Source organism: Nyctibius grandis, chromosome 7, assembly GCF_013368605.1.
Source record: "Nyctibius grandis isolate bNycGra1 chromosome 7, bNycGra1.pri, whole genome shotgun sequence".
In the NCBI taxonomy this organism is placed as follows: domain Eukaryota; kingdom Metazoa; phylum Chordata; class Aves; order Nyctibiiformes; family Nyctibiidae; genus Nyctibius; species Nyctibius grandis.
The window spans coordinates 13,096,068-13,122,426 of NC_090664.1; the positions used below are offsets into that span (position 1 = coordinate 13,096,068).

At 39.8% G+C, this 26,359-nt stretch overlaps 1 protein-coding gene across 1 annotated transcript in view; it reads right to left on the reverse strand.

Moving 5' to 3' along the window:
• The window catches only part of RBMS3 (RNA binding motif single stranded interacting protein 3), a 740,391-nt gene that overhangs the window by 308,678 nt on the left and 405,354 nt on the right, over positions 1–26,359 (reverse strand). The window contains 1 exon segment of the mRNA XM_068404577.1: positions 26,038–26,096. Within this exon segment, the coding sequence (XP_068260678.1) occupies positions 26,038–26,096 (59 nt within the window).

Here is a 26,359-nt window from a genome sequence, read left to right on the forward strand (position 1 = left end):
ATCCCCTCTAGAAGTCAGACCTTCAGATAGATTTATTAGGAAAATCTGAAAGATATTCTGTAGTACAGTGTCTGAAACACAAGGAACACTGATTCTCTATTTCCTTCTTTTGTGCGTTTTGTGTTGTTTTCCCTCTTATTTGTTCGTGTGTTACACTGTCAGGCACGTTGGAATTAACCAGCAGACATGACCCAGATGTCAGTGCATTTGTAGTGGAAAAAGGCAATTTCAGAGTCTAGTGCTTAATAAAATTTTTGTATGATTTCTTACAGCTGTTATCCATGTGTTATTTCAGGATAGCTGAATCACTGCACTGCTGAAGAACCTAAACAAACATGCAAAACACGACGAAAATGCAAATCCACGAGTTACTTTAATGTGGGAAGTAAGTGAAACAGAGCATTTGGGGCTAGCACTGATAAATAACCACTATGTTATCCTTGCCACCAGATTTCGGATTCCAAACCCAAAAACCTACTAAACATATGTATTTGCCATATGTAATTATAACATCCTGATTTAGTCACTGGAGTCTCTTCTTTCCTTTAGGTTTAATCCTGTTTATTTGTGACATGATGTGGGTTCTCATTCCACCCTAGAATCTAGAGACAAAATAAAAGTCTGTGGTTTAAAACAAAAGCTAAATAGAAATTCTTCCAACTGAACTGTGTGTCCGATGATCCTAAGGGGCACAACAATGTGTAAGTTTCAGATGATAGTCCTGGAGATTTAAAAAAAAATAATAATTCCTTTACTCTTGAAATGCTAAAGAGAACAGGAATCGCTTAGCCCTATGTTATGAACAGGGATGTGATCACTCTTTATTGCCTACACCACCTTTGAATAAGGAGCGTTTGCCCCAGTCTGTCACACAACAGCAGTAAGAGTTCAACAAGCGCTACACTTACCCTAAAAAATAGATGAAAACAAACATCCGTGCTTATGAATACACTGCGACTGCACTTGGGTGGCCATCTGCAAGAGGAGAGATGCTGGGACCAAAGTCTCCTCTGGTATGATTTCAATGACCTCAAAGTTACACCAAGACCTACTTGCCCACTGCACTTACTGATACACATCAAGATTTTAAAATAAAAACGTATCTTGGGTGAGAGACTTCCAGAAACAGATGCACAAAGCCTTAGAAGGGTTTTGTACACAGCATGGTGTAACTCAGTGATCCTGTCCAGCAAAACACCGGAAAAGCTCATTAATCAAGAGCCAAAAGCCCACACTCTGGATTTTTTGTTTACCTTTGCATAATTTGTTTACATAAACTTTGCACAATATTTTTCAACCCACTGTTTCTTTGGCATTTACTTATCTTCCTAGAAAAAGCTTCCTGCTAAAGAAATAATTAGAAAAGACATTTTCCCCTCCCTAATTATTAATTATTGCCACTAGTAAGAGAGAATATTTAAAGGGATTTGATAGTCAAGAACAGCCTACTCTGATATGTTCACCAGCAGTCCCACAATTTCAGCCCTTCACACAATTTCTAATAAAAATACAACCTAAAATCATTAGGAAATACAAGGCTTATACAAAGGCAGATGGCTGAAAAAAACCATTCCAGGTATAAAACACTAGGCTGTGATTTAAGAAGGCCCTTCTGGAGGAATGGAGATATTGCAGAATTTCAGCTGAAGTCAGCTGCCTTCTCTGTAAAAGCAGGCAGGCTTTACCAGAGCAGAGAGGAAGGGGCAGTGAGGGGGCGAGTTAGTGAGAGGGGAACCAGTTGCATACTCTGCACCCTACGAGGTGGCCAAGTATTCACTTTTGCAGAGCAAGGAGTAGGATCCGGATCAACAGAGAATCCCTACTGCATCTCAGAATGATCCTTCCATGTCCAGATCTCTGGCTATAATCCTAGGTAAACACTGACAAGGGTCCTCTTATGCTTCAGAGCAGAACACAGGATCCCTGACCCCAAAATGCTCTACCACTACCTAAAAATTTTTTTTATAAAAATACTGGAAATGCCTGTATCAAATTCTCTTCTAGCACCTTAATTAGAAGTCATTAATGATGGCGATCCATAGGTTCGCACAGAAATGGTCACCCCCAGGACGAGTCACTATGGGTGTTTACGACAGAACTTGGTTTTCTCTTTTAAAATACGTTAAATAATCACTGAAAAGACACCTTTGAAACAGGTTTTGTTGTTAAAAAAATGCTGGCCTATCAATAACAAAATAACGCCCCTCCCAAACCAGCTGCTTCACATTCCATTCATCAATCTTTTGGTTGCTCATGTCAAACATTGACAGGTTTAATGTATTGAGAGATAGGAGTTTGTCCTTGGCTCCAGCAGGAGGGAGGAAATGAAGGCTGACCACCAGCCCACAGCACACATACTGAAAAGCCTTAGGAGTAAATTGGGGCCTTGAAAACACTCATCCTTCCTTGCCCTGGGATCACCCCGTGCAGACACCACAGGAGACGCAGATGTGTGTGTGCATCACCCTGAGCAAGGACAAAAATAGTGATCTCTGAACTAGAGCACCTTCATTTGGATGCACTTTGGGCAATGCAACAGTAATAGGCATAAGCCCCAGTACTATATCCTGGGCGATTCCAAAATCTCTCCTACGCTCTATAAAAAACAAAATAAATCTGTCTATACAAATGCATATACCAGAATGTTCTGCACTAACACAGAGTAAATAGCCCCTGCAAATGCAAGCATGCACTAAGCAGCCAAATAGATTTCTCTAATTTCAATTTTGTGCGCAAATCTGAAGAGTGCCAAGAAAGCACAGGTATCTTCAAAAGACACACATGTCCCATAAGTCACAAAGGTCTTGAAAAGAAAGACTAAGAGCAAGTCATTGAACCTGTTGCCTGCTGAGAGAGCTGACAACAGGGGAAAAAAGAGGAACAAGTGTGGAGTGCTATTGTTCTGAACCATCCCCGCACATTAGGAAATAAGAGACGCTGGCGGTAGTGAATTAGGACCTGTGCTTCCTAATGACAGTTTTGTACAGAGTTTGGGAAACCATCTGATCACAACTTGTACTGGGACTTTGTCTTGTCTTGCAGTGTCTCAGAAGCACATGTATTTATCCTGGCAATCTTCTGGTTAAAGGAGAAAAGAGAGCTGCAAGGCTGAGCTCGAGTCTGGATCCTGTTTCCCCACAGAACTGGGAGCATCTCCAACACTTCTCAGGACAGTCCTTGCTTTCCCCGGGGCTCCTTCCCCGCAGCTCCTTCACAGCTTGCTACGAGAATCAGGACAAGTTCACTCCCGTGTACACTTTCCCCAAGATAATTTGTTTGGGAAAGAAAAGCATCAACTCCAACCGCAAAGACAGCAATCTCTCCTGTAAGTTTGTAATATCAACATGAGCCCCTCTGGTGCTGTAGAACACGTCAGTGTTGCATGCCAAATTCAAGACACTTACTTCATCCTACACACGGTTTACATTATTAATTATTAAACTCTTGTTAAACACAAGATTGAGTATATTTTAAACATTACCAAAAGCTGGTTATTTATGGAAACACTTCGCATCCTTACACTGGGTACCATCCCACAGATAAAAAGGAAGGTTACATTCGTTTTCTGGTCTTGGTCTCAGGAAATGCAGTGGCTAGGCCATTGTGCAAACAGCACCTTTGGCCACGCAGCTCTAATAAGATTAGGGATACCTACAGCCTATTAAGAAATACCAGTGGTGTGGTCAGGGTTGCAGCCTATTTCCTGAAAGACCGTCCTGATTATAACGTAAGTAGGGCCTACCCTGGCTAACATAGGCAATAGGTTCAGAGTTAACCAATCCAACTACCCAACCAACATATTCACCCAGAAGGATAAAAAAATGCAAATGTTTCTTTCAAGATCTTCCACCTTCTCTGGGTATTATATATGGTCACCAGAAGGAAAAATGTCTCATGGCAAACACTAACCTGGAAAATCTGCTCTACCACACACTTCCTTTAAAAATCTGTAAAATAGGATTAACGGTACTTCCCTCACACCCTGGGGTGTTGGGAGATCAAATGCATCCAAGACTGCGAGGCACTCTGGTACTTCAGCACTGCAAGCCATGGAGGAATCCAAGATAGACAGATAATCCTCATTTATACCAGATGGGGAAACACTGAAGCAAAGAGAAGTTAAGCAACCTGTCACTCAAAAAAAAATACGTGGAGAGTGCCGTGGAGAGAATTTCATCCCCCTTTCCCCAGTACTTCAGACATTTGGAACAAGCTTCAACATGAAGAGTGTTACTGGAAATAACAGCATGGGAGACACGTGACTAGCAGGTTCCCAATTACATAGCCCAATGAATATAAAACACCATCTCCTCTACCCAGTTACTGGTGTTAGCATATATTATTGCACAACATGACTGAATGCAGCATGACTACATTCATTTTGATAGTGACTGTTTAAGCCAGTCAAGGGAAGAGCTGGCTGTCACTTCTAATCCTTTACTATGAAAGGTGGCAGCACCAGCTCTACTCCATCCTTCTGCAGGATCTTACACCTCCGAGCACTGAGGGACTCGCTGCTACCAAACAAGTTTCACGGCAATGTAGTAACTGATGACATTGGAAGAACGACTCTTGATTTCCACTGGCAATACCTCTGGGTGGTTTCAAGAAAAGAGTTATCAGTCAAGGAATGGCTATTTAGAAGCCGTAAATGTGGGGACAGAGATGCCTGTGGGATTTGTGTGTGTTAGCTTTGCTTGCAACAATAGATTAGGAAATCAGATCGAGAGTTACAAAAAGAAAGGAGGAGGAAGAAGGAGGGAAAAACTAAAGTTACACTGATGGGAACTGCTGCAAACTCTGCACTTTTGAAAAGATAGGTCTGATAAGAAGATACTCGTAAGCTAAGAGAGTTTATACCTCCCACATTCAAGCACAACAGTTACACTGCTACAGTATTGTCCATGTGCAAAACAGCCACGTGTGCTGATTTAAACCACCCAGGAAATTAACACTTTACAGAATGTTTGTTTTTACTACCAAATGTTCAAATGAAAACTCAAGATTTTTCAAATGTGTTTACAAATCAGAAAAATGCATTGGCATATCTGTAAATGAATAAGCACCAATATTTCACTAGAATTTTTGTTATGAATTTCTTCAAGCTCGGTCCTCCAGAAATGTCCAGTTCAAAACAACACTTTTTTTTAAAAAAATGAGATGAGTGGTAACAATCATATATTTAAAATATTAATAAATAATTTATAGCAATTTGTTACAACACTATTTTGCACTTGAAGAAAGCAGCCTACTTAAATATTAAGTTCCATTTATGTTCTTACATCACATATACATCTATATTTAAGCGTTTCCAGGAACAACATAGGCATTCCAGTCACCATTTAAAAAGCAAATACAGTTGTCTGAATTTTTTTTTAGCTATCAAAAACCTGTCATTGTGTAACATTACATTCAGCAGTTCATCTGATTCTCTCTAGAAAAAAAAACAAAGTGCTGAGCTCATTGAGTTCAAATTTAAAACAGCAAAGTAGTGTGACCAGGCTTCTTTCTGATGGCAAACACTGATGGAATACTCTGCTCCCCCCAAGACTAAAATATATCTCACACTAATCTAAATGGTACTTTCCATGAACACTGACAGCAGTGAAACTTGCTGTGTACAAATACTAATGGAGAATGACAAAGATGTATCACCACAATAAACTCATTATCAATTCCAAAGCATATGTGTAGGAACATACCTTCAAGTGTTTATCCAGCACTACTACTACATTTTTGTTTACCTGAGTCACTGTAGCTATTATCTGCATGAGGGGTACTGCTGCACATTTAAAAGTAGATAAATTAGGAATTTTCATATTAGTTCTAGTAGCTTGCATGGCCAGAAATCAGTACATTTCCTACAATTTTGCAATACGAAAAACATGGAAATAAAGGGGCCATGTCAATTGTTAAACTCAGTTTTACTGCACGGGATTTTAAAATGCAGACATACTGACTTTAAAATTCAGTAATTATATTTCACTTGCCAGGACTCTTTGTTTTGGTTTTCTTAATTACACCAATTAATGCAGTCTTTTTCTGGTCTAAATGGTTTTTATGAACTCTTTACCTCCTGAAGACACTTGCAATGAGTTTTGTGAGATGCACGTCGGGCAGCAAAGAAAACTCAGAAGATTTAATCCTAGCTTTGCCAACACTCCTCTCTGTGACTGTGAATAAAAGACCACCTCTCCCTCCCTCCTCCTGTAGCTTCAGTTTCCATGAAAGGATCTCAGAATAGTCTAACAGACTTCCTGTGAGGAGATCTTAAATTCATTAAACTATTTTAAGGAATAAAAGTTCTGGCTATTAATAATTTAGTCCTTTTGCTGATCCATTTAAATACAGACATGGCAAAATCACTTCACATGCCTATTAACTACAACCTCTCAAGCTAACAGTAGTCTATTATTCGTGGCAGTTCTCTAGTTTGAGCTTACTAGTTACTTCTGTTGCATGATTTGAGACTCTTCCATCATCTCCAAGATAAGGACTAAAAATGCATGACTTCAGAGGATCCTGTCCTTTCGGACTACCCTTTATTCTTAATTTTTCTGCTTAGCATTAGTTATTGGCTTACAGCAATTTTCCTCAGGCCAAGTAGTATCATCACTGCTTTCATGCAGCTTGGCCTTTCCTCCAAATCCATCTTCCACGGGAACATGGTCCAGAGAGGATTTCCTCTTTGTCAGGTGACAGAAAAACCACAGATAATATTTTGATAGAATGATTGACAGAAAAATAAAGCCCTGTGGAAATTTTAGTTGATAATTTACAGGACTTCTTGCAGAAGGGTTTGGCCAACATATCCTAACAGACACAGTCTCTAACAAGTGATTTGTTTTTTCCAGGCAAAGCTCACATCATTCCTGCTTTTTGTGGTGGTACATACCATATTTGCCAGATGACAAGGACGTGCTCTTTCCAGCCTTTACTCACTCATTGTCTGGGACTTGGGCTTGGGTTTTTTGGTTTGGTTTTTTTTTTTTCGTTTAAGATGATTGGTAATACACGATGGTACTGTGCTCCGTTTGTAACTGGAGGGCAGACTTTTAAATGGAGAAATAAATTATCCTAGGTTCTCTTTTCGGAAGAAGGAAGAGAGGAAATGATGGTTTGGTCAAGATTCAGATGACTAATGACAGACTAAGAATTTGTTCATTAGTGACTTGCTCAAGTTTACCTGCACTGACATATAATGTCTAGGACACAGACAATAATAAAAGGAAAAAAAAAAATGAGGGAGGGCAGATGTGGTAGCTGTCTACAAATACACAAGAGAATGTCATTAAGTAACTGAGAGGCTGATTATTCACATCACCAACAAAGGGTACAATAGAAAAGAATGGCCTTCACATTGTTTAGAAATCATTCCAGAAATAGTGCTGATTGAAAAGGAGGGACATGCAAACCGAGACTTTTGAAAGGTTCATGCCAGATCACCTACATATATAACACATTTCAAAAATCATCAAATTATTAAAATCGTCTATGCCCTAAATATTTATTAAATCAGACTTCCTAAGTACATTTAAGAAGTGTCAGACTCTGGTTTGATTTCAAATCTGATCATAAACGCTATGCTTAATCTCCCTCTAAAGAAAAAAAAAAAAAATAGTAAGCAAACAAAAATGGTTTAAGGGCACTGATATATAAATTTCCAGTTTATAATGTTACTCACAGACTTACGTGGGGTAATGCACCTTGTTCTGATCACTTTGATACCAGCAATTTGTAAACAAACCAGAGGGTTTGTTCACTGATGAACAATAACATTGAACAGAGGTCAGCAGGAACAGTTTTACAAGGAAAGATTGCTGGAGCTAAAATATATCTATTGCGCTGAGTAAACACAAGAAAAGAGGAATGCATTTTAACACTGAACTATAATATTGAAGGGTAAAAAGTAAAAACCAAAGAGGGAGATGAATTAATTAGTGTGGTGCCCAGAGGCAGGGGAGGAGTGATAATGAAGAGTAGTGGGATTAAATTAGGAAAAGCAAAATTTAGGCTGAGTATAAAGAAAAAAACCCCTACTAATAATGAGTTTTATTATTTCGGGAGTTAGTCTCTCAGGTGAAATTATGGAAACACCTGCCTAATATTTAGGACTTTTAAATTTAGGTTGCGCAAAGGCATTAATGCATGATATACAAAGTATGCACAAAGGCATATCCACTTTGGGGAATAAAACAGTGCTGGTGGGGACAGAAAGAGCAGATGAGGCCACAGCCTGTCACATCTCTACAACTGCGGTACAACTACCAACATCCTCTTCAAGAACTGCCCAAAACACAGCCTACGCCCACGTTGGACAAGCTCTGCTTTGAAGCGCTGCCCACATGATAAAGAGATGGGCAAGTGCATGAGGGGATGGGCACACAGGTAGGTGACACAAGTGGTTGGCCCAACGTAGTCCCAAGCACGGCGGGGTAAGTATGCATCTGCACACCTGGACTTGGTTCCCGATTCCAGCACCAACTCTCTTTGCTACCCTTCTGGGCCTTCCTTAGCATGCCCTTACCTACCAGAGACAAAACAGTTTGAAGGCAACAGGGAAAGAAATCCGTAAACAGAAATGTAGAATATCATTGTTATAATTCAAGTATTTTATTACTTTGGAGATTAGCTAGCCCATGCCACAGCACTCAGAGGCCAGGCTTGGTGCTCTAGTCACAGCATGCTGGTTTTTATCAATTTTGTGGAGTAAGTATGGCAGTTCAGGAGCACGACTGCTATTGCTGCTGCCCTTCATTTAGTTCACGAAGGCTGAGCAAGCCAGCTACCCTCAGCATAAAACAAAACAAAGCATCCCTTCAAAAAAGGCTGCAAGACAAAAATGCCACAGTGCAGCTGGCAATCCGATTGCTTGTTTATAGGAGTTTTCCCTGCTATTTTAAGTGGGAAACATCACCCAAACCTGCTGTAACATTTTTTTGGGTTTTGCTCTGCCTATCTCATGTAGAAGTAAAAATCAGCAAATGCTTTGCAGGCAATTCTGAGAGCACTGCAGGGATAACAACTGGATAAACAGTTTGTGCCTAATCACGGGCAGGTCATTCACCCAAGTGAAGAAAAAAAAAAGAAGGGTTAAATGCTGTAGCTTTATCAGGAAATTTGAGGCTTTAAACTGGAAGCAATTTGTTCAATGGCTATTTTGACCATAGAACTTCCTAATCTCAGTTCCCATAAAGTTTGGCTTGAAGCCAGCCAGAATGGTTCGTTTCAGCTGCACAGATATCTTCCACAGAGGAAATAAAAGGATTTCAAATCCCAGAGTCATTTCCTTTGGTTCTCGGCTCATTCAGAAAAAATGTCCTTTCGGTCAGTGATATCTCCAACTTAATTCCTGCAGCATGACTTTTAAAAAAAAAAAAAAAGTCTTTGTGGGAAACTTTTTCTGAAGGTTTGGAAGTGTGCCCTGTAAGCTCTTTGCCAGTTGGTGTAAAATACCTTCTTTCCTCCCAGAAGCTTGCAAAGCAAAAGGTCCTCTCCTCTTCTGCATTAACTCTGAACTGTGAGCTTTCCAGAAGTTCTTACTCATCTTGCAGCCCCATTTAATAATCAAAGGAGGCATTCATGCGCATAAAAGTAAGAGTCTGCAGAACTGTGCATCAAAATAATCCATTAAATGTATTCGAACCACAGGGAATGATCTGTGTGCAGCTTCAGGTGTAGTAGTGCAAGCAGAACAAGTATTTATCAAAAGGAGCAATGCATTGTTTTCCCAAAAGTACTATAGGTTTTGAGGCATGTAAGCATGACATTGCACACTTTTGCGTCTCACTTTTGAGAGCAGCTGACAAATATTTGAAGATTTAGCCCCAAATCTAAAAAGTGATCCAAAGGATCCAAACAGAATGTTTAAAACAAGCATGCAGGCCAGCCAACATAAATGCCAGAAGCGTAATGTCCTCTCCAAGTGAGTGCTATACCTACTCCTCGTGGCTACCATCTTAAACACATAGTCAGGTTTTCACTGAAATGGAGATAACATTTTTGACATGCAGCCTAGCCATAATGACCAAATTCATTCCAAGCGTGTCAAACCTGGGAACACTACCTTTACATCATCACAAAAGAGAAAGGAAGCTTTTCAAATATATCCTCAAGCCTGTGACATTTCTAACAGTACTATAAAACAAAATACTGAGCTGTAGGGCTCAATGTAAATGGTAGCATTTTGGGTCCTATAATAGTGACCTTACACATCCTTTGTCCTAAAATGAACTTCGAAGCACAAGGTTGCATCAGAGCTGACACACGTTTTATGAAGAAGATGGGTTTTAGTGAAACTCAAGGCCTTCTTGAGTACTGTGCTTCAGCACACACCTAATGCTAAGTATACACATCCTAAGGTGGCCCTTTCTGTAGTCAGAAAATTCAGAAGGCAGAGTGCAAAATGGAAACGTTAATGAGTTGAACCCTACTGTCAGCTTCAAATGTCAACGCCGATCTTGTGATTGATAATTCAATTGCTCTTTCTAGGAAAGTTTATCACTACACCAAAATTATATTTTTAGTTATTATTTATTAATTGTGACTTGTATAACTTATATCTAAATGCTCACAATTGTCAATTCTTGCATTATAATGATGCAAGGTATTATATGAGATGGACTGATACATCAAATTCTAATAAAGTAGTTCAACACACATAAACGCATATAATATATCTATATTTAGAGATATATAGAGATATATATAGAGAGAGAAATATATCACAAGCTCCTTGTTAACACTGCTCTGCACAGGGCAGCTGAGGTCTTAAAATTGAAGGGCTTCTTCACCCAAACTCAGAGATTTTCTTACAATGCCTTGAATAGTACAGACTAGAGCTGCAATCTGCAGGGTGGACCTCTACTAGAGAGAAGATAAGCTATCATATTAGATCTTATTTCTGTTTTCTGAAGGAACATGGGGAGCTATCTAATTTAGAAAATAAATAAGTAAAATAAATAAAGCAGAACACTTTTCTATGTGTCAATCCAAACACTTCTCTATTGCAAAGTTTTCACCATTTAAATCCTTATTTACCAAGATACAGTAACAATGCAGAGACACTGATGTAGCATATAGAATGAAAGGCATATGGGAGGTTTACAGAACAGCTAGTGTGTCTGAGGTTAAAGTGAACCAACACTGGAATTATAACAGTACTTTTTTCCTTTTTTCTTTTTCCCTTTCTTTTTTAAAGTTATATGTAAATTCAAACCAAATGTTGACTGGAAAGTTTCTCCCCTTTTACATTCCACTTCTCTTCACCCTTCCAGGAATGCCAAGCCCAGGAGCAGAGTGTCAGTAAAGACTGTCTAAACTGAAATGAAATTTCTGGTTTCACTTAGTCCTATGGGCAACATGTGCTTCCACTCTTTCCTAAAACACAGTGGGAACACAGGGCTTTAAAATCATAATCTGAAAATCCCATTTTCTTATAAGCCTTATTAATATGAAATGACTGAGTGATAGTCTCGACTTTCAGTTAAAATAATAGGGGAGCATTTCATAGCCATTCCTCTGCCTTATCCTCAGTCCCAAAACACAGTGAGCTCACCTTGCTGGGCTTCTGAAGGTTAATTTAACAAAACCCATTTTGGAATTATTTTATTTTCTTTAATGTGCAAACCTACAGACATTTCCTAGGCCTCACACTGGCAAACATGCACGTAATTTGCAAGCAGATGAACCACAATGCAGCCACACTTCTCTCCTCTGACTCCTGCTCCCCGGCATTTCAGCAAACCATTGCAGCTCCCCCAGACACACACCCGTGCACCCCAACGCAGTCAGTCAGCCTGGTTAAGGGCAAGAGAGATTGCTGGCCCCCTCTTCAGCCCGAGAGCCAGGACCTGCGTCAGGAGGCATCCTCCAGGGACAGGCTTGTTTAAAAGGGTGGCAAAGAGTGCTGGGGAGTTTCCCAGCCCCAAAAGCCCTGAGGCAATGTCCACCAGAGCCCATCTCCCGCAATGGCTGCAATGGCCCCAAAGAGAGCAGCCCTAAGGAGAGCACATCTCCCTGCTCCCTCCCCAGCGCTCCACGGGGAGGTGCAGCTATTTAGATGACTGTAGCAGTTGAAGACACGATGCGCTAAAACGCTACATCTGACCATACTTGCCTGGCTCCAAACTCACAACATGGGGAGAACTCTACGACATAAGTGCATGCGTTTAGACGAGGAGTTGGTCATCAAATCCTCACCCCACTCTCAAGAAGCCTCATGCCACAACTCCTGCCATAAAATCTGAGCTTGCTCTACCTCCTGTACCAAAACTTTGCTGCTTTGGTGGTCAGAAACCCTCATCCCTATTTCACCCATAATTTAATCACAGCCCGTTTACCCTCACTTATTCTTGCTGCCAGCACTGTGCGCACACTTTTTTTTTCTACCACCTAATACCAGACACTGATTTCTTCACAGACAGTGTCTTTCTTATTTTGTTTTGGTTTTGTAAATGTTCTCTTAAATGCTATGTCTTCCATTCCCCACCAACCCTTCTCTAAGCTCTTTTGAATAAGAAAAGCCCCAACGTTTCCAAGAACTAAGCTGAGACCACAAAAGCATGAGTTTGACTGCATGGAAGGAGGAGACAACTCTAGCTTTTGTCCTTAAGGCAGCAACAGGAGAGAAGGTCAAACAAGTTACCTTGATAGAAAGTAGCTGAAGGAACAACCCCATCAAATACTCAGGGAGAAGAAATTAAGGTGGGAATTACCCAGTTTACTACACCAACTATCATTTCTATGTCTTCCCCATGGGAGAGCTGCACACCTGAGTGCACTATGCAGACAACTTATGGTCTTCAGCAAGAGATTCTAGCTCCTGAGAGCAGGGCAGCAAAATGGGAGGGACTCGATGAGGCGGAGAAATTCAGCAGCTGAACCTTCAGGGACATCACTTCCAAGCAATCAAGCCAAATCCTGCTAAGGGAGAGGGGGGAGAGGTTCACAGAGGATATTTCAGCAGTGTTATACAGCAGGCCCAAGTCCATTAGGGCAGCCACTAGCTCAAGGCAGCATTCAGGTGGTGAAGCAGGATGTGAGTCAGTGCTGGATCTTCCCTGCTAAGAGCTGCTGACTTTGCATCTTTGGCATTGAAAGTGTCCCTCTAGAACTTGGAACTAACCAGGAGGGAGCAGGTTGGAGTGATGGCAGTCTCTCTCATCAGGTAAACAGATGGGGGAGTTGGCAACCTTGGAGAAAATCAGAGGGTGATCACTAGATCTCTCCCTCTTGTAAACAAAACAACAGGCCAGAGAACGTAAGTAGACATACTGAGATGGAAAGGAACCACAGAGTCACTCAAATATGGTGCTGACAACACAACTGAAAAATGAGTAGCTCCGTAATTGTTTTAAGCCTAAGAAATAAGATGGGTGAACTGGAATACGTACTTCAGTAAGAAAACACATGTTACAAAGACTGTGAAAGTGAGGCAATGAGTGGACAACTGTAACACTAAGATATAACACGCATGGCACAGACAGAGTAGGCTGTGCTGGTGGTGGAGAAATGATCAGGCTAAGCATGGCAGCGAGTAACACAGAACCTGCAAGAACTGAAATCCCAGGCCTAAATGTGAAGAATGGTATTTCTGCATTACTGGAGAGGTACCTCTACTCCTGACTGCCCTGCCAGGATGGCAACACCAACTGCCACGGGCAGCAGAAGATGCAGAAAAGCAGTAAGGGCAGCAAGTGAGCGGAGTGCTCACAGGGGACTTTAATTATCCCTACACAGATTGGGCAAAATGGGATATAATGCAAAGATCGCATTTTTAGGTGCTGTTTCAGAGAGCAGCTGCTTAGGAAGCCCAGAAGAACAGATGCAACTCTTAATTTGAAATGACCACAGAGGAGGTTATGGGACAAATTAACAAAAGTGAACACTAACAAATTGCAACAACAGATGGTATTCACAATCCCTGTTTGAAAAGAGCTCCAGGACGCAATAGCTGACTACACACACTAATAAGTGGTGTGCAGCTTCTTTTCTAAAACCAACTTCATACGTGAGGACCTGAGGTGGCACACATGGTAGCAGTATTTTGAAAAGATCCCAGGTGAGATCCGGGTACCTACAGGTCTGTAAACCTGGTGTTAAATAACCAGAAATTACAGAAACAGAGTAAAATCAATGGAAATACAATATGTGGAAAGAGTTAACCTGGCTTTTGTAGGTATGCCTCACAGACCTGTTGGAGTTCTTTGAAAAGGTCAACAAGCCTGTGGATAAGGGTGATCTGGCTAATATAGTCTGCTTGGATCTCCAAAAGGCATTTGACAAGGCCCCCACAAAAGATTTCTTAGGAAACTAAGCAGCCATGGCTTAAGAGGGAAAGTTCTTGGATAAACAACTGGTTAAAAGATAAAAACAGAGGGTAGAGGACAAGGTCTTTCTTACAACAGGGGAATGGCACCAATGGACTTCCATGCAGAGCTTTGCCGGGACCCATACCGCACAACCTGTTTCTAAATGACGAGAAGAGGCTAAGCAATGAGGTGACAAGATTATTCAGGAGAAAAAACAGGAGGGGCAGCTGTGAAGAACCACAGAAGGACCTTATTAAACTAAGCGACTGGTTAATGAACCAGCAGAAGAAATTAAATGTAGATAAATGTAGTGATGCACATGGGAAAAAACAATTCCAGTTTCACATTACAAAATGATGCCTTTTGAACAGTCCATAGAAATGTCAGCTCCATATTTACTCAAAAAGGCAAACTGAATTCTAGGAATAATTACAAAGGTGTAAAAAGCAAGACAAAGAATACAGTGCAGAAATATCTACATATATTTTCCTGTCAGCCCCTCCTTCCCCATAACTTTTGAACTGACTGACCCTATTGAAACAAATTTGACAGAGGTAGCAATCTCAGATACTTCACGTTCCAAAAACTCAATCTCATTACTAGACACTAGAGAAAACACAGCAGAGTCACAAAACAGAGGCTTATGAATTCCAGCAGCCTCAGAAGGATTTGTTGCATGGCATACACCCCTCTCCTTTAAGTGTAACTATTTTAACACTTCTACAGTAACAGCCCAAGAAAGTAGAGCATGGCAAGCAGTAGCTATGCAATTCTTTCTGATGTAAGAACTCACATTCAACTCAACCCGATAAATATGTATCTGTCTCCAAAACTCAAGGCATATTTAATGTCTGTTCCATGACTTTCTTCTCTAATAACTACCTATACTAGCGATATATTCTGGTTTTATTAAAAAGGAAATAACTACTAAGATAACGTGCAACAAACAAAAATGAAACACTAAAATTTTGAACACTTATTTTTCTTCAGTTTTGGGGCTTTTTTTAAAAGATACGTTCCATCAATTATGTAGAATTTACCCTGCAATTTACTGTGAGTTGAAGTGACTGACAAGAGCAACGAAGATACCTCAGGCAAACCAGGTCACTCAGACTTTTTCTTGCTGTTTCATGATTAAAGGTTGACCACAGAAACCTTTACTTTCTGCCGAATGACATGCTTGGTTGGTTAAACATGCAGGCAATTAACATAGAGATAACATGCATTTAAATGCAGGTCCCATTGACCCCCATCTCCTGGCTGCAACCTTTGCTCTGAAAGCAGACAGCTTAGCAAAAATATTCAATTAATAAAAAGCCATGAAGGGCAACAAGTCCCTTTTAATTCATTTAAAAATAAATGGTGTTTACTGCTCCATATTTAATAAGTTAATAAACAACAACACCACGACTAATACCACAAGCAACACAGGCATGCAGATGAAAGATCTTTTATAGAGTTCACAGAAAAAAAAATAAATTAAATTTCCGTTTTCTCCTTTGTTTAGAATAAAACAGAATATTCTACAAACAATGAAGTGAACAAAGCCTGTTGTCTTATACATTTGAGCCCCATCTTTCTTGTCTCTATCCCAGCTACGACTCTACAACTTGCTGCTGTAACTCGAATCCCCCCATCCCAAGCGTTCCTTACTGCTTCCACCCTCCCCTCCAATACCTGTACCTCCCTCCCAAATCCCTTTTTGGGTAAAACCAGCACAAGCTCTGGCTTCACCATAGATGAGCAAGTGGTGTTTTACTATGGTTACTTTAGGTGGAGTAAAACTAAACCCACCCTGCACTTCCTTCTATGGGAGCACCGAGTCTCCACTCTACACAGCTACCCATCTTCTGAAAATTTTTAACTTGCTTGTATTTGAAAGTCCCAAGTCTTCTGGCCCATTTGCTTGAAAGTGGTCAATAAGTTGTAAAACTTCACACGAATAAAAAACTGAAAGCTTGGAGACTGATATTATAAACCAAACTAAGAGATGTTTTTTTAAAAGAAAGAAAACTTGAACCATTTGTAATTTTTTAATCAAACTTGTGATATGGGGGTCCATGAAACCACATATCACACCACTGCCATCTAATGGAAGAAAACATCAGCCGACCAGGGGCCGAGGAAGACTAAGTCAGACAAAAACTTTTTCACCAAGTAGGAGAGTCATTTCTACCCCCCCTAACATGGCCTCCTCCTTTTCTCCTATATAAATTTAGCTCTCCTCAAAATATTCTGGGTTGAAAAAAACCTCACTAAATGTTATCCAAATGTATGACTATTCTCAGGAGAGCTGAAAGATTGGTTTAGGGTTTTCTCTTTTGGAGAATTCAGTATTTTTGAAAAATGTTATTTAACTCCATTCAAAGTCATGAGATTACTCACAGTACCTAACACTAATAGTGGATATGGGTCTTTTTCAACGCCCTGGGCTGCAAAGTCCATAGGACAAGGTTGTCTTTTAATTAATTTTCGTACAGTACAATTGTTTTATGTACTGTCGATTAGCACCTAGAGCTTTACTGCTGTACGGCTACCATAACCTAAATGGATGGAGTAATAATAATGCCCACCAGTTCCTTCCCCAGAACTGGTGTGGGAGGGTTTTTTGTTCAGCGTTGAGGGAGCTACATCTTTATTGCCAGAGGTTATGATTTTTCTCCCGTGTTGCACATATATTCCTACTCCAGCAATCCTACGCCATCTCTAGACAGGCAGCCTTCAAATATCCAGAAAGACAGATTGAATAGAAATGATGGCATGGTCTATTAGTGTTTTACTTTCACAGTATATTATCTACCAAGAAAGAGAACATTCACTTAATTCACTTGCGTGAGTTCTACTCTTCTAAACAAAAGCCAGGGACGTGCACTAACAGGGGAAAATGCAAACGGTGGCTTCTCTGATGGCTGGCATACCGCAGAAGTGAAGCCACGCTATAATTAAACAGATTTGATTCAGAATGGTTCCTGTTGAGTACCTGTGTTCAATAAGTCTGTTGATTGGATTTATTATCAAATTGTCACTACATCAAGTAAGCATTTGTTTTGCGTATGCTGTATACTCTGAGAGCACGTAATGGAGTTGGCTCTAGCAAAACTAAGGAGCCAGGCGCTGTCTTCCTCCGCCTCTGCCTGAGGGTTCCCACAGGTCAGCTGCTGCGCTGAAGGTCTTGAGATTTTTGAGAAACCAACTTCTCAGCAGAGCACCACCACTTTTCAGAGAGATGACCTGCATCCAAGCAACCAGAGGCAAAACAGATTTACTGATACATGAGATGCTATATCATGGCATCAGAGAAAAAAAGTTTAAGCAATGTGATTCTGCAAGACAGTTGAAAAAGCCAACACACAGCAAGTAAGCTTTCAAAGCTGATTATGAACCGCCGTTCAAAGAGAAAACAATTTCTCTTCTGCTCACTTCTGTGATATGAAATAGATATTTCCAAGTCTGCTGAGACCACTAAGAGCCTACTAACATTACCCAATCCCAAAATGCACTTCAAACGCATGCCAAGCTATTGGCAAAGTTTTGTACAGACCAATGAATCAAAACATTAACCACTGTGTATAAATGGAAATTTTACTTTTTTATTTCTCTGGAAGGAAACAAAATTAAACCAATTATTTGCCAGTGATATGGGCCTTCAAATTTTGGAAGCAGTAAATTAAGAATAATCACAGATTAGATATGTCACAGAATACTTGATCATCTTGGGTCTCCTTACAGAAAATATTTGCTAGGCCATGAGTTCATTTATGAAAAGATAACGACCCAGGAAATACTCTCCTTAATTGCAAAGAAGCCATTTAGGAAAGTGTCTGGGGAACTAATTAGAAAGGAACTTCCTCTGTAGAGGACCTGGCTTTAAACTCAATAAGCAATTTTTAAAGGATTTGCTTGAGACAGAGCAGTTTAGATGCAGTCAAGAATGTTTGCTGAGGTGCAGCAACATTTTGCAGACATGGAGGCGGGTATGTCTCCAAGTCCTCACCATGGTAGGGCAGCGGCCAGTGCTGGCACGCTTCAGCTATGGTGACTTGCTTGACACGACTCATCAAACACTTTCCTATTTCGCTACAGCGGATGTGGAAAGCATTCAAAACCACACAAATAGGAGAATCTCTATCTCCAAGCTAAAGCGAGATTTTGAGAAACACTCACACATTTGCCAAGGCCCATATAATGCCTGCTGGCCAATGCAATAGGTGCCAGGAAAATAGTTCACCCAATGGCATCATATGCTCCCACTGAGTGCCGCTGATTCATTATGTTACCTAAAAATCTGAAAACACATCATCTGTAAGTTCAAGGGGATGGCTACATATGTATTTTTGAATATACACATGCACTTTATTTTGTCTCCACCTAGTACCCGGTAACTTCTTGAAATAGTCAAATTTATAAAGCATCCTAGTTCATGAGCCTGCAGATCAAACAAGCTTTCATTTGATAAGGTAGGGTGTGAACTTACAGCACTTCACAGGTGAGTGAACAACCTCATGGTTTTCTTATTGACAATTCTTTTCATTTTATTTTGATGCATGTCTGCTTTTAGGGTGTTTAGATGTCTCCTTTAGGTATGTTTCCTAAAGACTTGGCTCCTAGTCTCATGCTGTTACAAAGTAATGTAATTTTCTAATTTAAACAGAGAAAAAAAAAAATCTCAACCTTTTCTTACAACAAACACAGGAGTGAAACTAAAGTTCAAAAAACAGAAAAAAAAACCCTAAAAAACCCCCATCCAAACATTTACAAATTTTAAACAACTAACCTCATGACGTTTCAATGTATCTCCTGTTATAAAAAAAACTTAGCATGGCTAACTCAGGAGATGTGGGTTTATCACCTGTCTTGCTAACCAAAATTGGCACAACCCAGCATAGTTTGCACTCTCTGTTCAAGAGACCCAGGACCAGATCAGTTGGGGCTGCTACAGGTCAGTAGTGAGATGGGTCAGTACTGAGATGAATCAGCAGAGCCACACATAAAACTTGCTAAGCACCTACCCACACTCAGCAACTATCCAGCTTTCACAAATGCCTCACTGTCAGAAAACCTGCCAAATTAAAATATTCCCTATTGCTACACTTCTAACAACTTGCAAACTATTATGCTACCGACTACATAAAACCTTGGAATGGATCAAAGAAAGAAAAAAAAAAATGAAATACAAACAAACTAATGCAAAAAAAAATCACCACATCTATTGTCTATCCCGGCATCCAAAATAGGATTGATTTATTTTTTACACAAGTCTAGAGTTTCAAAATTAAATAAGTCTGTTTTACAAATTATTTACTTTCTACAAGATCCATTTCCCCTTGAAGCACACTGTGCATGCCCTCCTAGTGTGAACAGTTTACAGTCTGTGATCAGGCACAGACCTACTTGGCTGAAGTTTTTTTCTCTCTCAAAATGGCAATTCTGAGAATCATAAATAACACAGCACAGTTATTGCAATTTGAGCTTATTCCCAATAAATAAAATTTATTAACTAAATAGCTTTCTAAGCAGCTTAGCTCGCTCTTCACTAGCTTCTTATTTTACATAGACTTACTTCATGTTGCTAGTCTCAACCAAATTGTGCCATCTCAAGTATAATAGGAATAGGAATTAATAAATATAAAGTGAAAATGCATAATTTCATATGATCACAAATAACCTTTAGTCTTCATAAAACATGTGCAAAAAAATTACTCTCTAAAATTTAAAGTTATGAAAGTATATTGTCCAACACACACACCAAGGTATATCTACTATATGCTTATAAGCTTTGTTTATCAGAATACTAGAGCAGAAGCCTCCTCTAATTAAGCTCCAGTACATTAGGGCACTTAGGGATGCTGGTGAACTTAAGCAGATGAGTAGCACCACTGACACAAGGCAGGACAGACTGCTTTTGGGAGATATGAAGCAGCACTTTATCATGCCATTCCAATTATCTCCAACACTTAGAGTAAGCCTCCAGTTATCCCGTTTTTGTTACACAAATAAACTCTCAATTTATAAAATAGGTCATGGTAAATTTTAAGTCCTGATCTAAAAACAGCAAGGCAACTGGAGAAATAAAATGGTATGTGATATATGGTGGGTTAACACAGATGACCTCATGGCATTTTTTTACCATAAACCCACCGCAATCCTAATGACTGCATATCTGCATCCCTAGTTTTTGTATTTTAAAAATGAATAGATCATTGCTAACATTTCTCAACAAGAAAAATGTCATAATGAAATATTAAAATTATAAATAGAGTCTCTGTAGTTCCCCTCATCATGTTAGGCACATTTCTCTCTTAAGACAAACACTGCTATTCAACAAATCAGGTCACGCATGGTTTGAAAAAATATACATAAAATGAAGAATATGCAGTTGAAGTGTTTGTCTCCTACACATTACTGTGATGCACAGGGTTTATTTATTAAAAAAAAATCCCACAGGTGGCATTTTGGACTTTTAGTCATTCTCCCATGCTCATCTTCTAAGGTCCTAGCAAAATGCTCAAAATCATACGAGCTCCTGATTAAACCAGGAAGCAAATCTGCATGCATGCAATTACAGTGTCTGCAAGGGCAGATGCAGATGACAGTAATTCATACTCTAAGAAATGGGCTTGTGTATTTGGCAGATTAACTGTTCTGTATTCCATTGCTATGAGGTATGGAAACTGTACTGTGAAACAACCATTACTCATTCCCTCGGCTCTAAGCACGTAGGTCTATCAAAGGCAAGCCAGTCTGGAGAGGGTGGGGGGCGAGGGCTGGAAAGGGAAGAGACTATGCGTTTCAGATTAACGCTTCTCTTGAATGGTTTCTTTTATTTCATTTCCCCTACTTTTTAAATTAGCAAATACAGTAGACCCAGAAGGGAAATGCGCAAGGGGGAGAGGGAAAGAGGGGAGGGAGAGGGAAAAAGCAAAAGCAGCCAAAACCCTCTGACTTGTTCATTAGGGTTTTTGTGTTTGAACATTTGAATTAATCATGTGTCTGTTTTTCATTATTCTCCATATGTGATTGTTCCCTGCTTTGTTCAGTGATTTCTGGCCATTTTGTCATGACTGTGCTTATTTTGGTTTATATATTGTTCTATTACAGTGTGGTTGTTGCTTCTCCTCTGTCTCACTTAGCAGTTATGCCACCAACAAAGAGCTATCTGAAAATGAGAGGTTATGTCAAAAGGTTTCCCTAGTGAACTCCCTTGCAGCATATATGATTACTTTAGACCCGTCTGCTTAATTCATACCAGGGAGAAATCCTCAGATAACACTGTTTCTTAGCACGACAGGAATTTAGTGGGTGTCTTTTTAAAAGTCTGAGGAATACTGGAGAATGACTTTAAGTCCATTGCAGAGTGTTTTCCTCGGTTTTCCAAGAGGAAACCTAACACTCCTTGCTAAGCAGTAGCCTATTTTAACAGATCTGCACATTGACACATGCGGTATTTGAAATCATTTCTTTGCTATATAAACTATTTTTCACCTTCAGTTCTACTCAACACACAAATGACACCAAAATAGATTTTGAAATCTCCAATCATGTGATAACTTCTTCTATCATCTCCTTGAATTTAATCCACCCTACCACACTGTATAAACATCACAGGATGATGTGTTCATTTAACAGGATATCTCATACTTCGTAGAAGGTGAGTGAGAAGTCTGGAAAGGAGCAAACAAAATGCCTGGGATTTTTTGCTTTGTTTTGTTCTTGTGAGTTTATTTTTTTTTCTAAAGGAATGGATGCAGGCCCCAGTGAATTAGAGACACTTTAACATAGTTTCAACTTCTGAAAAAAATCTTAGAGCAAATAGTCATATAAATCCATTCACAGACGCTCACAGATAACAGGTGATTAGTACTACGCAGCATGGATTTAGAAAGAATAAATAGTGTCACATCATACTTCCATCTCTAAGTAGGTAACTAGTCTTATGGATAGGTAAGTACTATATATTTTAGTTAAACCTTGGTTGCCTCTCATAACGTGAGTAGATGGGAGAAATATGATCTAGCTAAAACTGCTGTGGTGTATGTGCCAAGCTGATTAGCAGATCCAATTTAAAAAAGAAGTTCTCAATGGCTCACTGTTGCACTAACTAGTGTACTGAGAGGATTTCATCAAAAGTCCTCCACGAGTCTGTTATTATTCAGTCTTTTCCAAATTATCTTGTCCAGTGGATTAGAGAAATCATTTATTAACTGTGAAGAGGATACTAAAGAGGTAAGTGCTACAAGGACTCTGGAGACTTAAGATTTGAGAATAATCTTAGCAAATTAAGGAGTACCCGGAAAAAAATAGGATAAAATTCAGTACAGACAAACAAAAAGTTCTAGCCTTAGGAGGGAATTTAATCAACAGCACAGAGCAGAGCACACAATAAGGAATGCTGGGCTGGCAGCAGTGCTGGAGAAAAGAATAACAGAACCGGGGGCTGCAGAGAATCTCTTAGCATAAATCAGTGCTGTTGTTCTTATGCAACACCCTGTGCCTCAGAAATATATCTATATTTTAAATATACGTAATTATTTACATAGATATATCAATAAACAAGAGAACAGTCACGTGATCACAGAGAAGACAAATGAAAGAACCTCTCCACGCTATCGAAATGGTAAGATTTAGGCTGTCTGACATCCTGTGCCTGGCTCTAAGGTCTTCAAGAAGTGAGCTAATTAGAGAGAGACCAAAGTGCAATATAATCAGAAACTTAAAAAAATTTGCCTTTAAGGAAAAAGTGAAAGGACTAGTGTTTAGTCTAAGGAAAAGATACGACAGATGCATAGCAATCTTCAAATATATATGTTTCCTGCAAAGAGAAAAGGAATAAACTGTTCTGCAGGTCCACTGGGGATAAAAAAAGAAGCAATAGGCTTAAATTGCATCAAAGGAGATTTGGGTTAGACATTAGGAAACACTTCATTATAGTGAAGAGAGGGAGCGCTATCACAGATTGCCTGAGGAGCTCGAGGAATCTCCACCGCTGGGGGCCTTTGAGCACAGGTTAGAGAAACACCTCTCTGCAGTGGCTTAGAGCTGATCCTGCCCCGAGGCAGAGGAACTGACTAGTTGACCTCTTCAGGTCCCTTCCACTACTGATTCCTGGGAAGCTTTTCTTTTTCCTTTTTTTTTTTTCTTTTTTTTTCCTTTTTTTTCTTTTTTTTTTGGCAGCCTTACCGAAGAGGAAGGAAATTGTACCCAGCATTTAAAGCAGCAAAACAACTATTCTTTTTATGCCGCGAAGCATACTGTTAATAAATCCAATTATGTTTACGATATTTTAATGCCACTACTTAGGTCTTAAAGATCCGCCTTTGAAAATACAAATAAATATCTCTGCCCTACAGTGTAATACAAGAATCTGAAAGCAAACTTTTACAAAATTCCAGCTCACTGTTATATGGCCTCTACTACAATAATCTCAAAGCTAACTACAATTTAAAGAACACCAAACCCAGATGTTTTTCTTTCTCGAAATTCTACCATTCAAATTCTTTACAATCTTTTCACTTCACATTTTGTGTTTCGCAGACAGGTTCGTTCCACTCCTTGTTTACTGCTGGCAATGGGAACGGAAGGAAGTTCTGATCATGCGGCACCACGTTTGTGGAGTGGTTACTAGTCAAACATACATTTAAAAACAAAACAAAAAGTTAAGGACAATCATCAAGCACGCTTCCTCCAGATTCTCTACACCAACCTTTAGGCACCCAGCTGAAGCATCTACACTGACAACAGTGGTCTCAGACAACCAAGATCAGCAGAGACAAATACATTTCTCTCTCTCCCGTATACTTCATCTCATTATTCAACATACGGCTCGGTTCAAATCCAGCATCTGCTTGATTTCTGTTGCCATTTCAGATGGATAAATTTCAGAAAAAAATGATGAAAAAAGGATGGAGTTGACACATGAGAGAACAGAGAACACCTCAGTCTTGTATGGTAGTGAGAAGGGGTACAAGGACCTATATGTCCCCATCCCCAAAGGAAGGTCTTACTTGTAGTGTAAGACAGTGAAGAGTGGCCCCAGGGTAACCCCAACCTTCCTGATCACAGACTTCCTATTTCTCACCCCTCATATCAGCAGCTCAGGCCCCTCCAGCTCTCCTAGGCCTAAGCCCCAACTCCTTTGTGACCCAGAGCCCCATCCCCAAGTGCTCCTACACCAAAGCCCTTCCTATCCCACCATGGCACTCTTCCTGCTTGTTATACCAGCTCAGAGCCCATTCGGTCCACTCAGCCCCTTTGTGGCTCCATCATGCTGCAAGTCCCTCTCTCCCTACAGCTTCCCACACTCCACTCTGCCTCCAAAACTCAAACCTCCCAGCCACGCAGCAGCCAGCAGCAGGCACGTCCATCTCCTCCCAGCTCTGAAACTGCAGTACTCACCTCTGTGCCCCGCCCCGGCCACCCTGCCAGGGCTTTCTGCTCTTGGCCTAGCCTGTCTTCTCACAAGGGTATTCCTTCATAACACAAATAAAAAAAAAAAAAAACAAAACAACCAAACCCAAAACTGAACCAGGTCTTGCTCCTGGTGTGATATTCAAAGAAATACAGAGTGATGTTATCAGAAGTCTGCTGGAACAGTGCTCCAAGGAAAGAAAATGCACGTTCAGGCAAAAGCAAATGCATGGCAGTGCCACTTTTGATGATGGCCCATGACCGATCGGGTTGGTGGAGTTAGTTCTAAGACTAGAATTGCAGTCTTCCAACTTAATTTTCTCTTGAGTGGCTAATGAATGCTGTTGCTGGCAGGCAACAGATAAAGGCACACACTTCTACAAACTTCAAGAACGTCTTCAGTACAGATGGCAGAATTTTCCCATAACTTTCTCAATAAAAGTCTCATAACTTTCCCAATCTCTGCTGCTTCTCTTCACACCCTATCTGGCTACTCATGAGATATTCCTGTATTGCAATGCTTTTTCTTTCTACTAACTCATACACAAATGCTGTCCAGAATGTGCTTCTTATCAGAAGAACCCACACTAGTAGATCTTATTACACCAAAAGGATTCTGTACACCACTACTGTGAAATTACAGTCATTTTAAAGCACAGCTTCTCCCGCATGGACTTGATGGCTCTTCAGACTGGTAAATGAATAACAATTCTAGTCCTGAGATACTACTAGACATGTTAGTCAATGTTTGTCTAGGCAAATATAGCTATACACACACAAAACATGCTATATTTAACTAAAAATGTTTTCATACATTAGCAGAAAAATTAAGAACATAAAACTGGAAGAGGAATCATTTTTATATCTTGGTATTGCAACTTGTTCTATTTGTGTCAAAAAAGAATATTTTCTTCTTCCAATAGCGTAGGCTAAGACTTCACGAAAATGGAAAAATTAAACCAGGTTTTACTTAGGAAACTTTTCCCAAAGGTTTCTCATTTTTGTGGAGATCAATCAATTTGCATCACTGATGATATCATTCAAATCAGACAGCACTAAGTGGTTAGAAGGTAATTTACTTTTCTGCTGAAGCAATTTGATACTTGTTCTGATTTGTGATTTTCATTTTGTTTGTTAATGAAAAAAATTAATGAGCAATGTTACTGGAAACACAACTCAAAGCTTTGGCATTATTAAATATGGTTGTAATATACCGTACATTATGTTAATTGCACAGTTGGAGCCAAAGCCTTGGCAGTCAAGCCACCAGTCAATCATTCAAACAGACAATGAACTCACACGGTAGACATTTTGCACATACCTTTGCACTGATTTGTGTTTTTGTCAAGAATTGCCTTTGTGGATACAATTTTCCCATACCTATGGAGAAAACAAAACCCAGAAATACGTGTTATTATATTTTAATAACATACATAGTTACTTTTGTACACATATAACATATACTAGGAAGAGATCTAGTGCTCTTGAAAAATGTTTGCCTGATACTCCTGGAGAGGTTCCTTCTGCCACTGCAGTTCAACAAACACCTTTATAGTTCACCTGAAAAGCACTGGTCATTTGACACACCCTGTCCATCTCTGGTCACTGTGCTGCACTGCCAGCATAAATGCCGAACAGAGTAA